Genomic DNA, 17,047 nt, shown 5'->3' with positions numbered 1-17,047 from the left:
ATATATCTCTACGTTACTGCTCAGGGCTGGTTATCAAAATAAGACCTTCTAAAGAAGGGTCTTTTGATCTGAGTATTAAAGTAAGATTTATGTCTCCTATTCTATATCCTTTTGCAACCAATCTAAATACCTGTCAGGTTAATATACTGTTGTAGACACACATTCCGGGAAACAAACTCACTCAGAAGGACAATGCAGATAGTGGAGTGCAGTTTATTACACGGTGGGCCCAAGGCAGAGTCTCCTCTTAGCCAAGGACCCCAATCAGTTTTTGTGAAAATCTTATATACCCCAAGTGTACGTGTTCAAACCCACCTCCCCAGATTCTCTGAAACTACTCTGAACAAAGGAAAAGAAAGATACAATAAAAATTAACCCGTGATTCATATGCCTTAACCTATGATTCGTATGCCTTAAGCCTAGGTAGTTAACAGTGGACAATTATCAATAGACCTGTGGTCATACCCCAATAAGCATAATAGAATTTATGATTCTATTTGGTTACACAGATAATTAGTGTATTCTTTTAGGCGATGGAGAGTCTAGATACGAGCCCTGGGGCTCTTTCATGGGTCGGGGGAGGGGGTCTAGTTTTCCAGTTAGTATGTAGGTTCCATAAATACTGGGCATATAGCTCAAAGTCCACAGTCCGGCCCAGGATGGAGTCCTGCTTTCAAGATGGAGCCTGTTCTGTCTGTTTCCTCCTTAAAGATAATATTTTACCCTTGTTTTTTTTTTTTTTTTTTTTAACAGAGAGAAGCCTCTGACCTTATACAGTTAAAAATCTGATTTTCTACACTGTTATCTGTAAAAAGTGACCTGACTCAGAACTGACCCAGTTGAAACTCAGGAACTTGAGCTCTCAGTCCTAATTCTGGGTACTTGCCTCTGTTGTGCAAAGTACTCACCTCTCTTTCTGACCCCAGAAATAGCAAACAGGTAGCAAGAGACTTTGCTGAAGAAAGGTGACACAGAGTCCCTCTGCTCCTGATTATTGTCCATTTGGCTAGGGGCATGAAATGCTTTCCAAAGGAAAGATGACCTTTGCTTCCAACCTATCTATGTGGGTGGTTTTGGAAAAATAAAATACATCCAGTAGCTTCTACCAAGGCTAAAGGGATTGGATAAAATTACAAGAGGTACAAATCCTTTTATAGGAACATCTAGGGATATGAATAAAATAAATAAAAATTAGGTAAAACAGTAGCAGTGGAGGAGAGAAATCAGAAAGGACCAACTCAGAGTTAAAGAGAATGGGAGAGAGCTTAAGAGAATGGAGATGAGCTTTATCCTCTGCTTTAGAAAAGGCAGGATAATTTATGAGTTGAATATAGATATAAAAGCCATAACGCATGGATATTTTTTGGAGGGTTCAAGTAATATAATGCCCTCTTTTCTACTACCAGTAGCCTGCCTGATTCAGGGTTGAAGGAGAAAATAAAGTGATTGTTGTACACATGGTTGTGCTGAGACATTGTAAACTCTCAGATCAGATCAGATCAGTCGCTCAGTCGTGTCCAACTCTTTGCGACCCCATGAATTGCAGCATGCCAGGCCTCCCTGTCTATCACCAACACCCAGAGTTCAGGCAGACTCATGTCCATCGAGTCAGTGATGCCATCCAGCCATCTCATCCTCTGTCGTCCCCTTCTCCTCCTGCCCCCAATCCCTTCCAGCATCAGAGTCTTTTCCAATGAGTCAACTCTTCGCATGAGGTGGCCAAAGTACTGGAGTTTCAGCTTTAGCATCATTCCTTCCAAAGAAATCCCAGGGCTGATCTCCTTTAGAATGGACTGGTTGGATCTCCTTGCAGTCCAAGGGACTCTCAAGACTCTTCTCCAACACCACATTTCAAAAGCATCAATTCTTTGGCGCTCAGCCTTCTTCACAGTCCAACTCTCACATCCATACATGACCACAGGAAAAACCATAGCCTTGACTAGACGGACCTTTGTTGGCAAAGTAATGTCTCTGCTTTTGAATATGCTATCTAGGTTGGTCATAACTTTCCTTCCAAGGAGTAAGCGTCTTTTAATTTCATGGCTGCAGTCACCATCTGCAGTGATTTTGGAGCCCAGAAAAATAAAGTCTGACACTGTTTCCACTATTTCCCCATCTAGTTCCCATGAAGTGATGGGACCAGATGCCATGATCTTCATTTTCTGAATGTTGAGCTTTAAGCCAACTTTTTGACTCTCCACTTTCACTTTCATCAAGAGGCTTTTTAGTTCCTCTTCACTTTCTGCCATATAAGCACAATTTCTGTATTTGTATTTTGTTTACGATTTCTACAAATATTTATCAAGTACTTTTACCTACAAGACATCATACTAGGTATACGAAGCCCTGAGTGGCCCCAAAATATGATTAAGAAGTAAAAGAAACACAAACATATATATGGAGATATATATATCCATAAATGACAAATAGGAGTAAATAAGTGGGACATAGAGATATATTATGAGTATGGCCTGGTATGGACATAGCCAATCTTGAGGTTCTAATTGTAAAATGATGAGCTGGGCTGCTTAGCTCAAGACTGGACAGGAAAAAAATTAGAAAGCAAACTTTTAAATCCTGTTCTTGTGATGTGGTATGAGTCAAAAGTCCTGACCCCTTCTGGGGAAGGAAAGCAGGCCAGATACAGAACCACATTTAATTCTAGATACATTTTTCTAAAATAATTGGTATTAGTCATTTTTGCTAGATTAGCCCTATTACTTATATAAATGGTTTTATACAGGGAGTATTGTAAAGATATGCCAAAAACTTTTTTGTTTTAGATACTTACCATCTCATAGGTGCTGATGTTAGAGTATATTAATAAGAATGAACATAACTGCTTTTTGTTCTTAAAAAGAGGAGCTTTCACACCTTTAGCTATATTTGTAGATATATTATTAGCTTATTGATATCAAATTCCTTCCTTAATTATTCATAAGGTACATCTTGAAAGTCTATCTTCCTAACACCCACTTCCAATTTCCTGTTTTGAAAGTCATTTGCATCACTGGGCCAAGGGTTTCCCACTGAGGCCTGATCCTCTCATGGTTGTAATGTAACTCCAAGGCTCTTTGCTTGTTCTTCTTTCTTTACCTCAGACTTCATTTAGTCACAAATCTTACGTCTTCATCTGGAATCTAAAACTTACCCTAAATTGACTCCAGTTGATTTTTCTTTATCTCTCACCATTCTTCCAAATATTTTCTGTAGTCAAGTATGACTTTCTACTCAGGACATACTCCTGAGCTTCCATTTGTTTGGAGCTATTTTAGTATTGGACCTTCATGCATGTTTGGAGTCAGTTTATCAGCTGCAGTTTTTACTGCACATCCATCAGGGTATTCCTGTTCTGAGCCAGACTTCACCTGCCCCTACCTGTTGACTGCCCAGCTGCTTGGAAAAGCCCCAGTGTAGGTTTTACCATCTTGAGAGCACCATGCCCTTGCCAAGAATGGCCCTTTAGAACAGTTTCAACATTTCCATTCTTCAGACATTTAAATGAGGCTGAGGTTTTGCAGCATAAGTAGCAGAGGAGAATATCCAACTGCCTCCTTGACCCTTTTGTTATACTTTTTAACTTGTACTTTCCAGACTTACAAACTCACAGATATTTCCATCAGTCTCTGCCTCTAAATCTCGGTATTAATTCCCTAGGGCTGTCATAACGGAGAAGGCAATGGCACCCTACTCCAGTACTCTTGCCTGGAAAATCCCATGGACGGAGAAGCCGGGTGGGATGGGGTTGATAAGAGTCAGACACGACTGAGTGACTTCACTTTCACTTTTCACTTTCATTCATGGAAAAGGAAATGGAAACCCATGCCAGTGTTCTTGTATGGAGAATCCCAGGGACATGGGAGCCTGGAGGGCTGCCGTCTATGGGGTCACACAGAGTCAGACACGACTGAAGCGACTTAGCAGCAGCAGCTGTCGTAACATGTTACCACAGATTTGGTGGTTTACAACAACAGAAGTACAAAATCATGGTGTTGGCAGGGCTGTACTGTCTCCAAGGATCTCAGGGAACAACCCGTTTCTTGTCTTTCCCAGCTTCCAGAGGCTCTAAATACTCCTTGGCATGTGGCTGCTTCACTTCGGTTTTTGCCTTTGTGTTCACATTTCGCCCTCCTCTTCTCTATGTTTCCTTGTTGTGTTTCTCTTATAAGAACATTGCTCATTGGATTTAGGATCCATCTAGACAATCCAGGATGATTTTAGCTAAAGATTTTTAACTTTGTTTTAGTCTTAAAATTAAAATGGTTGATAAATTCTTTGCAAAACAAAGTCACATTCAAGGTTCTGGTGATTTGAACATAGACATATCTTTTGGCAGGGGAGGGACAATCACCATTCAAATCATGGAAGCTCAAAATCATTAAAAGGCATCTAGCGAGGAAGACTCTGTTGTTAAATCACTGCAGTCATGTCTGACTCTGTGCGACCCCATGGATGGCAGCCCACCAGGCTCCCCCGTCCCTGGGATTCTCCAGGCAAGAACACTGGAGTGGGTTGCCATTTCCTTCTCCAATGCATGCAAGTGAAAAGTGAAAGTGAAGTTGCTCAGTCGTGTCCGACTCTTCACGACCCCATGGACTGCAGCCTACCAGGCTCCTCCGTCCATGGGATTCTCCAGGCAAAAGTACTGGAGTGGGGTGCCATCGCCTTCTCCAAGAAAGACTCTACCCAGTGTCATAACAATGAGCCCTGTGTTTTCCCTTTCTCTGTGAAGAGTCCTGCACATTCAAAACTTCATCTTCCCTCTTCCAATTACCTAAAATTTGTTCTTATGTATATGAAGTAAGACAAACAGATTCGGATATGGTGTGAGAGTGTGGTGGAGGAGATAGAAGATAAAGAGGCAGAATTAAAACAGGCAAAAGCAAAGCCAAAGTTTTCATCAGAATGTCAAAAATATGTCAAATATATAAAACAAGTCCTTAACAAAATAAGACATTGGATGGTAAAATTAGTGTCTAGGAGAGTTCTGCCGCACGTGACAACGTGACACATGGGATAGGCTGAGTTGTATAGGAATTTGTCCAAAAGTAGAAACTGACACTGTGATGCTCAGCATTTATGGTGGCCGTTGGTACAGTATCTTAAAAAGCTACGTATTCATGGTCTGCAGTGTTACATAAAGATTTAGGAATTCCCTAAGTAATAAGATAATGAGTCATATGCAAGCCTAAGGGAACACATTTTTCAAATAAATGATGTACATCTGTTTTATATGCATATGTATGTGTAGATTGATTATTAAAGACATGTGAAAGTATTTTGTTGTTGTTTAGTGGCTAAGCCATGTCCAATGAACTATTGCTTACCTGGATTAATACATAAATAGATAAATAAGTAATTCCTATCTATGGGATTTCCCAGGCAAGAATACTGGAGTGGGTTGCCTTTACATTCTCCAGGGGATCTTCCCAACCCAGGGTTTGAACCCATATTGACAGGCAGATTCTTTACCGTTGAAGAATTTTTTAGGGAAGCCCTAAAAAATATTTTAGGAGAACTAACTTATTCAGATGACACCATCCTTATGGCAGAAAGTGAAGAGGAACTAAAAAGCCTTTTGATGAAAGTGAAAGTGGAGAGTGAAAAAGTTGGCTTAAAGCTCAACATTCAGAAAACGAAGATCATGGTATCCGGTCCCATCACTTCATGGGAAACAGATGGGGAAACAGTGGAAACAGTGTCACACTTTATTTTGGGGGGCTCCAAAATCACTGCAGATGGTGACTGCAGCCATGAAATTAAAAGATGCTTACTTCTTGGAAGGAAAGTTATGACCAACCTAGACAGCATATTGAAAAGCAGAGACATTACTTTGCCAACAAAGGTCCATCTAGTCAAGGCTATGGTTTTTCCTGTGGTCATGAATGGATGTGAGAGTTGGACTGTGAAGAAAGCTGAACGCCAAAGAATTGATGCTTTTGAACTGTGGTGTTGGAGAACACTCTTGAGAGTCCCTTGGACTGCAAGGATATCCAACCAGTCCATCCTAAAGGAGATCAGCCCTGGGATTTCTTTGGAAGGAATGATGCTAAAGCTGAAACTCCAGTACTTTGGCCACCTCATGCGAAGAGTTGACTCATTGGAAAAGACTCTGATACTGGGAGGGATTGGGGGCAAAAGGAGAAAGGGATGACAGAGGATGAGATGGCTGGATGGCATCACCAACTCGATGGACATGAATTTGAGTGAACTCCGGGAGTTGGTGATAGACAGGGAGGCCTGGCGTGCTGCAATTCATGGGGTTGCAGAGTCGGACACGACTGAGCGACTGAACTAAACTGAACTGAACTTAAAATAATGTATGGTCCTGCCTTGGTTGTATGTTTTCTAATACCTCAACTAAATAAGCAATCTTGAAGCATATCTTACCCCTAAGGTATAATTTACCTGTTAATATCTAGTAGCATAAATTCTGAATATTATATAAATCTGATTGAATTATTTTAACATTAATAACTGCCCCAAATGATTTGGGTTTAAATCTAAAAAGCTTACAACAAAAGGGTATAAACATATAGGTACTGTACTAATCAATCATTTGCTACCTATACACTATATCAGTTTGAGTCCAGAAAAATTTTATCTTCCTGAATCATACCCTCGGGTCAAGAATTTTTCTGGATTCTGTCTTCAGAATACATATTCTCAGTGTTCAGAGTGTAGCCGGTGGACTAGCAGCAAAGACCTGAACTGGGAGTCAGTTAGAAGAGCAGAATCTTAGTGCACCTGACCTATACTTACTAAATAAATGACACATATGTGTGTCTGTCTTTCTAAGGTCTAAGATTTTCTTAAGGACCTCTCTTCTTACTTCTTTAAATGTAATTAACATTTTATCATCCTAGTTTTTATTTATATTTGACTTAGTGGAATATGTGCCATTTTCTCAAAAGAGTAAAATAAAAATAGGGAATTATAAGAGTGATATTACTCAACTAATATTCTCTATTTAATATTTGTTTTATTTAGATCCCCCAATTATTGAAGGAAACATGGAGGCAGCGAGAGCAGTGGATTTAATCCCATGGATGGAATATGAATTTCGTGTGGTAGCAACCAATACATTGGGTATAGGAGAGCCCAGTATACCATCAAACAAAATTAAAACAGATGGCGCTGGTATGTAGAAAAAACGTTTTAAAATTTTAAAGTTTTATAAATTCAGTGACACTTTAATACATAATTGAACATATTTGGAAATAATGCTGTGAAGTAAGTAATTAAAAATGTATATATATATGTATATCACACATGTATGCACATTATGCGCCAAGAAGTCAAAAATCAAAAGAGAAGATATAAAGCTTTAAAATATTTTTACATAATTAATGGGAAAGAGGTAAATAGAGGCAAGTCTGTGATCCTCTAGACAGTACTTAAATGAATTTGGCGTTTAGAATATAAGTGAAGGTGTTAGTCTCTCAGTATGTCTGACTGTTTGTGACCCCATGGACTGTAGCCCACCAGGCTCCTCTGTCCATGGAATTCCCCAAGTAAGAATACTGGAGTGGGTTGCCATTCCCTTCTCCAGGGGGTCTTCCCTACCCAGGGATCAAACCCGGGTCTCCCACATTGCTGTCAGATTCCTTGCCATCTGAGCCACCAGGGAAGCCCATTTAGAATATAAATTTTAATGTAAATTGTGAATCTTAACCAGGCAGAGTCATGTAGACAGTTCCCTTGATCTAGAAGGCTCACATTTTTTTCTGTCTTTCAGAGACATTTATAACTGAATGATCTCATGGATGGAAGTATGAGCAGGAGAGTAGGATGAGCAGGCTGTGGAGAGAAAGTGAAGGACACTCTCAGATCTGTACACCTGGGGAGTCAGAGCACCTTAGAAATAGTTATAATGTGTTCTTTTGAGTATTAGGTGCCACTCTAAATGTGCTCTTTTCAGCTCAACCATAGCTATTCTTCCAATTTAGGTCCAATTTTTATGCTGAACACCAACTCCATTTTAATAATTGTTCATACAAGAAATATTCCACTCTGTTTTCCTTCTCCCTTGCATTTCTGGGCAAAAATATTGTTCTGATTCTAATAATAACTTTTCTTTATCATTCCTTGTCTATGAAAAAGAAAATGTTTTGTAGACTCTCTGAGTTTGTTTATTTTTACTATGCCTTGCCAAACTTCAGTGCTTTATTTGGGGAAAAATATTTTAAATGGATGACAGAACACCATTAAAATTCTGCTGTGTTATCTTAATAACATTTATCCATTTCTGGCTACATCAATCCCTTGGCTTAACTTCTAAATATAATTATGAATTGTACTGTCTGTAGTTTTTAAAGCTAAATTATTCACGGAGACTGCCATCAGTAAACTCTGTCTTAAAGTTTCATGTAACTTCATGTAATTTACCAGATAAAATAGATGATTCTATAATAAAAGAAGAATAGAAACACTAAAATACTGATCTATGCTGAGTATTTTCACATATATTTCAGTTAATCCTCCTAATAATATTTTGAGGTAGGTATTATATTGTTTTCTGAATGTTGAGCTTTAAGCCAACTTTTTCACTCTCCATTTTCACTTTCATCAAGAGGCTTTTTAGTTCCTCTTCACTTTCTGCCATAAGGGTGGTGTCATCTGCATATCTGAGGTGATTGATATTTCTCCCGGCAATCTTGATTCCAGTTTGTGTTTCTTCCAGTCCAGCGTTTCTCATGATGTACTCTGCATATAAGTTAAATAAACAGGGTGACAATATACAGCCTTGACGAACTCCTTTTCCTATTTGGAACCAGTCTGTTGTTCCATGTCCAGTTCTAACTGTTGCTTCCTGACCTGCATACAAATTTCTCAAGCGGCAGATCAGGTGGTCTGGTATTCCCATCTCTTTCAGAATTGTCCACAGTTTATTGTGATCCACACAGTCAAAGACTTGGGATAGTCAATAAAGCAGAAATAGATGTTTTTCTGGAATTCTCTTGCTTTTTCTATGATCCAGTGGATGTTGGCAATTTGATTTCTGGTTCCTCTGCCTTTTCTAAAACCAGCTTGAACATCAGGAAGTTCATGGTTCACATATTGCTGAAGCCTGGCTTAGAGAATTTTGAGCATTACTTTACTAGCGTGTGAGATGAGTGCAGTTGTGCGGTTGTGGGATATATGGGGAAACAGTGGAAACAGTGTCAGACTTTAATTTTCTGGGCTCCAAAATCACTACAGATGGTGACTGCAGCCATGAAATTAAAAGACACTTACTCCTTGGAAGGAAAGTTATGACCAACCTAGATAGCATCTTCAAAGGCAGAGACATTACCTTGCCAACAAAGTTTCGTCTAGTCAAGGCTATGGTTTTTCCTGTGGTCACGTATGGATGTGAGAGTTGGACTGTGAAGAAAGCTGAGTGCCAAAGAATTGATGCTTTTGCAGTGTGGTGTTGGAGAAGACTCTTGAGAGTCCCTTGGACTGCAAGGAGATCCAACCAGTCCAATCTGAAGGAGATCAGCCCTGGGATTTCTTTGGAAGGAATGATGCTAAAGCTGAAACTCCAGTACTTTGGCCACCTCATGCGAAGAGTTGACTCATTGGAAAAGACTCTGATGCTGGGAGGGATTGGGGGCCGGAGGAGAAGGGGACGACAGAGGATGAGATGGCTGGAGGGCATCACTGACTCGATGGACGTGAGTCTCAGTGAGCTCTGGGAGTTGGTGATGGACAGGGAGGCCTGGCATGCTGCGATTCATGGGGTCGCAAAGAGTTGGACACGACTGAGCGACTGATCTGATCTGGTCTGATCTGATTGTATTGTTGTTATTGTTCAGTCGCCCAATTGGGTCTGACTCTTTGCAACCCCATGGACAGCAGCACACCAGGCTTCCCAGTCCCTCACTATCTCCTGGAATTTGCTCAACTTCATATCCATTTGATAGGAGATGCCTTCAACCATTTCATCCTCTGATGCCCTCTTTTCCTTCTGCCCTCAAGCTTTCCCAGAAGCAGGGACTTTTCCAATGATGCAGCTGTTCGCATCAGTTGACCAAAATAAAAGCTTCAGCTTCAGCATCAGTCCTTCTAATGAATATTGGGGGTTGATTTCCTTTAAGATTGACTGGTTTGATCTCCTTGCTGTCCAAGGAACTCTCAGGAGTCTTCTCCAGCACCACAGTTCAAAGGCATCAATTCTTTGGCCCTCTGCCTTCTTTACAGTCCGGCTCTCCACAACCCTACATGACCACTAGGAAGACCATAGCCTTAACTATACTGACTTGTGTCTGCAGAGTGATTTATCTGCTTTTCAACACACTGTCTAGGTCTGTCATACCTTTCCTGCCAAGAAGCAATTGTCTTCTGATTTCATGGCTGTGGTCACTGGCCACAATGATTTTAAAGCCAAAATAGAGGAAATCTGTCATTGCTTCCACCTTTTCCCCTTCTATTTGCCATGAAGTAATGGGGCCAAATGCCATGATCTTAGTTTTTTAATAGTTTTAATGGAAGGTATTATAATCCAATACTCATTAATAAGCAGTAAACTCAGAGACACTAGATAGTTTGCCTAGGTTGATATAACTATTTTCAATATTCAGAATTCAAATCCAGACCTGATGCATTCAACTTTCTCTCTTAAAGGTGGTTTTTCAAGCAGGTTTTAAAAGCACATTTATATGAAACTTTATTAGTGTTCTAGTAGAAATTCATATTTCATTCTCAATTACAAAAATATATGACTTAAATACCATTTTTTATTTGCCTTCGTATATCCACCTGTGAAATGAACACAATTGTTTCTTTTACTCTACCTCACATAAATCTCATTAGGATACAGAGATAATATAAATTGCAGCTTTAGAGAATGCAGATACCAGATAGCCAGGACCCTTGAGTTTGGTTTTTATTATTAAAGCCTCCTATGTTTGTATAGAAGCTTCTATGTGATGAACTGAACACAGTTGTCCCTTCTTAAAAATCAAAAATAAAAAGGAACTGGGACATTATCTGACTGGTTGTTTAAACCACATAATTCATGCTGAGAGATCACGTACTTGCTTCAACAAGTATTCATTTTCTAAATAAAATTGCAAAAATATCAAGTCAGTCAAAATAAACCAATTTCAGTTAAAAATTATAACAGATTTACCTCAGATATCAGCTTTTTTTTTTTTTATTTCATGGAGCTTGATTAATTTTCTGTCCTATGTTTACCAGTGAAATGTGAATTAATTCTAATCCAAAAATAACATTGTTCATGGGGAGGGAAGATATTTTCTCTGGCATTGACGATGTTAGTAGACCCTCCCTTTTCCTTCTGAGAAATTTTGCTACCAAAAAATTATTTATTTCAAAACTTATTGCTTTAGTATACTTTGGTTGATCATTTGGTCAGAATTATCATAAGAATTTAGATTTTTTATTTTTTAATCTCAGTGTACAATCAATGAAATGAAATATGTTTTTAAGAGCAACAATAAAAATGTTCAGAAAGAAAGATTTAATCTAACTCTTTCATATGTGAATCTCTGAATATAATTTATATTTAATATCATATTTAGAAGACTAGAATACTTTTTATGTCCATTTTGCCAGGAGTTTTCATGTAACTCTGAAGACTTTCCAACCTTAATGTTTTCTTATCTTTAGAAATGCTGGGAACAATTTGTTTCAGACTGATATCAAACCTAAAATTTTGGTAAGGTTATTACTTTCAACCAATAACTTTTGGCATCACCTTCATTAAGTATCACCTCTAACATTATGTTTGCTGAAATGTATTTTGTTAAGGACTTAATTCTCTCTCTAGTGTGCTTGGAAAACAACTTCTCTTAAAAGCCTTCAAACACAAAACAAACACATGAAGTAGTAACAGTCTTATTCGCAATGCAAGATATGACTCTATAGTGATATAGTGAAATGATGCATTCCTTTCAATTGTGAAAAAATAAAGCCTATACTCTGTAATACATTTGTTAACCTTTCGTAAGAAAATATTTTAGATCCTTTATTAATCAACGTTTATGCCTACTATCATTTAGGTACTTTCTGTGTGTTATCTCAGAGTGCTAAACTCTCTACTTTCATTGCTCCATTTAATTCCCACAATAACTTTATTCACTTGTATTATTATTTCTAATTTACATACAAAGAAGTCAATATCCCATTCAGTTAATGTGAAGCAGAGCTGGAATTCAAATTAAGGGCTTTGTAATAATAAAAGCTTTGTTCCTAAACAACTTCCTACAAGAACAATGTGCAGTATTAAAGCTCTGGGACATTGATCCTTTAGTAGAATATTGGTTCCATCATTTAAAATCTCCGTAATTAGAGGCACATTACTCAACCTCCCTAAACCTCAATTTTCTCATCTCTAAGTGGAAATTATTTTCCTTATGAAATCTTATAATGATTAGAAACATGTAAGGAAAGCAAAGTTAGTACTTTCAAGTACGTAATATTTGCTGAATCAAATTTTTATTATGTTCTCAATGCTCATTTTATGCTCTAATATGCTTATAAGAAAATATTATCTACTCTGTAATAAATCACCACATTTGGCAATGTTTCCATTTTTCTAAACATAGTAGAGGATCATATAATCTTACAAGAATATGTCTATATATTTAATACAATAAAATTCAACAGACTTTCTCTTTAATTTCTGTTTTTTCTTTCATCTTGTTTTTGAAAAATTGAGTATTCATAAAATTGGACATTTATATTTTTTATCCTTACAAAACAATACTTTCTGAAACACAGGGTTATTTGTCTTGTCATGTACCATTATATCAAGTCTCTAAGAGATGCCAACATTTGTTATATGAGATAAAGGCTAGTTTCCATTTTATGGGAAGGGTACTGTGTGGCTCATTATGCTGACTGAAAGACAGGACATTATCTAGTGCAGCATACACCCTTATCTGTCCAATTACTTAATGTTAAGATCGCAAGGCACAGTTGGGTATATTCTTTGGTTTCAGTCAAGTGCATTATAAAATGGATGGTCCCAAATGAAGAATTAGAAGATGTGTTTGTAACCCATTTAATTTTGACTGTAAATGAGAGATAACAAAAGCATCCTTCAAAGTGATGTGTCATTGTAAGACCAAACCCTTATGGCTAATAGCTCTGCAGGTACAGTTGGCAAGTCAGTATCCTAAAATGGTATACTCAGGTTTGCTTTGAAAGCTTTTGCCATTTATTTACCAGATACAACTAAGAAGGAAAAGAGAAAAAATACTATAACACTGGAATCAACACTTTCATACCTTGTTTAAAACTTTAATTTCATGTCCAATGAAGCTCTTCTGCTCTTTCATATACTTTTATTTTTTAGATATGTTTGATAAAGGAGAAGAATGGTATCAAGAACATATTTAATAGCCAGTAAGATGCTATATTAAATTCAGTAGCTGTCACTAATAATACAATAGAAAAATCTTGTTTTAAAAGTGCTAACCTGAGTATCCAGTTAGGTGTGATACATAAAAATCCTTTTGAAGTTCTAGATGAGTCTTAATACACTCATTCATACTTTCATCTGGTCCTTCCCTCATACCTCAGTTGGTAAAGAATCTGTCTGCAGTTCTGGAGACCCCAGTTGTAGAAGGGATAGGCTACCCACTCCAGTATTCTTGGGCTTTCCTTGTGGCTCAGCTGGTTAAGAATCCACCTGCAATGTGGGAGACCTGGGTTGGATCCCTGGGTTGGGAAGATCCCCTGGAGAAGGAAAAGGCTACTCATTCCAGTATTCTGGTCTGGAGAATTCCATGGACTATACAGTCCATGGGGTCACACAGAGTCGGACACGACTGAGCGACTTTCACTTCATACATTCATCCAGCAAACTGTTACTGGGGATTTTTTAATACATTGTAGATATTTAACATATGAGTTAAAACTAGTTGTACATATTTAGCTTGTACTATATTAGCATCTTCAGGACTGAAATCAGATTTTATTCATATTGTAACTTTAGTGCTTATCACAGCATAGTATCTATATCTGGTACTTAAAATTATTTGTAGGAAAAGAGAGGAACAAGAAGGAAAAGAGGATGGTTCTGGAAATTGTAAGTGAATAGAGGATAATGAAAAGAAAAGTAGTGATCAAAGCTATAGTGATAATCGTATATTAAAATTTAGAAAAAAAAATAAAATAAAATTTAGACAAATCCATTAATAAATGCAATTTGTTTTGTTCAAAATAAAGTTAAAATATGCATTAGATGCTTTTGTTTTTAATACAGTGAGATAAACTTGGGAAGTGTTCATTCTTTCACTTAAATGAAATATCCATAATTGGTCTGAGTTCTTTATATTAATAATAAATTTACTATTTATTATGATTATTTCAGTTCATAGCATTCTTTTCTGCCCATCTGAACTTTCCCCAGATTACTTGTTTTTAGACTAACATTCCACTGAGAAATTAACAAATTTACTCTGTCACATGCTTTTAAATTTCCTGTTTGACAGCAAAATTTAGATTAATAAGCAAACAACAAATTTGGCCTGATAAGCCCTAAAGACATTAATATATTTGTGAACTATCTCAGACCCTATATCTCTTTTATCTGATGCGTGTGTGCTAGATTGCTTCAGTTTTGTCAGACTCTTTGCAACGCTATGGACCATAGCCTGCCAGGCTTCTCTGTCATGGGATTCTCCAGACAAGAATACTAGAGTGGGTCACCATGCCCTCCCCCAAGGGATCGTCCTCACCTGCAAAGAGCATCAATTTAACATGGTAGATGCATTAAAATTGTTAACAATATGCTCCACCATCAGAACAGTAGATCATGGGTTATGGGCAACTCATTTGAATATCCAAACATGCAGTTCATTTGATTTTATTAATTTTTTGACTTTATTAATTTTATTAATCTCTTCAGAAAGAAAACATATTTACAGATAGAATAAAAGCAGATGTAAGACTTTAATCGCTTTGTTTATCTAGACTCTAGAGTATTACTTGCTATTTTGAATTTCTTACTAAAAAATTTGTTTTAAATCACAAAGAAATTCTGATGCAAATTAAAATAAGAAGCTATTGGGTTAGCCAGGAAGTTTATTCAAGTTTTTCTGGATGATATTATGGAAAAACCCAAATGATCTTTTTTGATCAACCCAATACATCCATGGTAACTTTATCTCTGTAAAAATAGCTATTTAAATTAAAGCAATAATTAACAAGAACTGAATAATCAATATATTCTAAGTCAAGAGCCTCTACTCCATGATTTTTGTAATTTAGAATTGTGTCCCAAGGTGATTTGCATATTGTTAAATAAAATGCTGAAGTCCCCAAAGGTACTTCTATGCAAATTATTTAAGTGCTAAATCTAAAAGTAAAATTGACAGCATTAGTTTCATAACATAGGAAAGATGAATCAGGGTATTGGCTTGATTTTCTTTTTAAATATTTTCTAGATCTACAACTAAAATTCAAAGCCATTCTATAAACATCAACAAAGAATCCCTATTAGACTGAAATCATGGCAAAAGCGTGAATTAAAAAACCTCATTACCTTTCATTGTTTATTTGTGATTAATTCAAGAACTTTATATTTTTACAAAATATTTATTAAAATTATTTTTAATGATTTATCATTAAGAGAATGCCTAGTTTGTTCACTGTTAAATGCCCTGGAGCCTAAAGTTAAATAAACTTCCTTGTGCTCAGGGTAATTTACTTCCTTGAACAGAATCACTATTTGGCCAAGTCCTCCTGTTTCTGCAGGACTAAATACAAACACAGAACTAGTTGCTCAGATTCATGTCAGATGTGTAGGTTATATGTCCAATTCCCTTGTGAAAAAAATGTCCCTTAGCTGCTAAGTTTACAACTGAACATTCAAAGCTCAAAGGAAATTAAATCAATTATTATTCCAAGTAATGTATATGACACTCTATTAAGAGATACAGCTACCTTTATTTCTGAGTGTGTCTTTGTCTTGTTTTCAGCATATTGAACTCGATGGGTGATCTTTGAAGAGCAAAATTATCTTTAAAATAAGTGTTATGAAATGGGAAAAACATTCACTATAACATAAGCAGACTCTATTTTTAGATCTTTTCTAAATAAGAAAGGTTCATATTGATTATAATAAAATGGATTATAGTGAAATGCTTTGGCAAATAATACTTGCCCTGATGAAGGCAATACCTGATTCAACAAATTTCAGTATAATAAATTATTCTGGAGTTACTTTTGAAACTATTTGCCAGTCACCACAATATTTATACTTAAACACACAAAATTTGATTTATTCATTGATTGCAAGACAACATGCTTTTTGTTTCTCTATAGCAGGTAGAGTTTGGGCTTCAGAACATGAGTTACGGAGTTTAAAGAATTTCCAAGAGTATTCTAATGTTTCAGCCTTCAATATGTGTAAGGTATAGTTCAGACGAGGCAATGAAGAAAGGAAGATGACCTTAATGGAGACAGATTACCTTTATTCAGGCAAGGAGGGACGATAGTCCGTCTAACGACCAGGCTGAGCGGTGCGGGACTAGGGAGGCTTCATATTTAAGAGGAGGTTTTGCAGAAGTGATTCGGGAAGATTTAGTCAGGCGGGGCGTTCTGGGTAATCTTTAGCTGAGATGGCAGTCTGCTGATAAACAGGGGCGGCGGGGCGGGCGGGGTTCCGGGCAGCGGATGGTGGGTCCCAGGCTGATGCAGTCTGCCCTGAGTATCAGGGTGGGACTTAAAGTTTAGTTTTGCCATCCTGGAAGTCAGATGGTTCAGCAAGGGCCCTTGAGGTTATCTTCTTTTCTAGGCCTGAGGACTCCTTTAATATGTATTTTATCTAAAGTGCTACAAGTAAATTAACTTTTAACACCCCCATGCACTAAATTTAATTTCTAACTCTCATGTGGTGACAGTTGAATAAAAAAATCTCTCAAACTTCACATTAATTTCTTAATCTGGAAAGTAAACCATATAATTTTATAGATACAAAAAAATAGCTTCCATTTTGTTTGTTTCTGTATAATTACTATACATAGTTCAGCAAAGAATTTTCATGACTAACATAGAGGAAATTTTGAAGTATTTGAGAATCACAGTTACA

At 37.2% G+C, this 17,047-nt stretch overlaps 1 protein-coding gene across 3 annotated transcripts in view; it reads left to right on the top strand.

The window, feature by feature from the left end:
- CNTN1 (contactin 1) overlaps window positions 1–17,047 on the top strand; it is a 404,757-nt gene that overhangs the window by 309,585 nt on the left and 78,125 nt on the right. For all 3 annotated transcript variants that reach the window (XM_070789265.1, XM_019960785.2, XM_070789264.1), the window contains one exon: window positions 6,991–7,140. In XM_070789265.1, coding sequence (XP_070645366.1) covers window positions 6,991–7,140 — 150 coding nt within the window. The remainder of the gene's footprint in view (window positions 1–6,990; window positions 7,141–17,047) is intronic.

Source organism: Bos indicus, chromosome 5 (assembly GCF_029378745.1).
Source record: "Bos indicus isolate NIAB-ARS_2022 breed Sahiwal x Tharparkar chromosome 5, NIAB-ARS_B.indTharparkar_mat_pri_1.0, whole genome shotgun sequence".
NCBI classification, from domain to species: Eukaryota; Metazoa; Chordata; class Mammalia; order Artiodactyla; family Bovidae; genus Bos; species Bos indicus.
The sequence above is the reverse complement of the archived record's forward strand: the minus strand, read 5'-3'. Positions and strand labels throughout refer to the sequence as shown.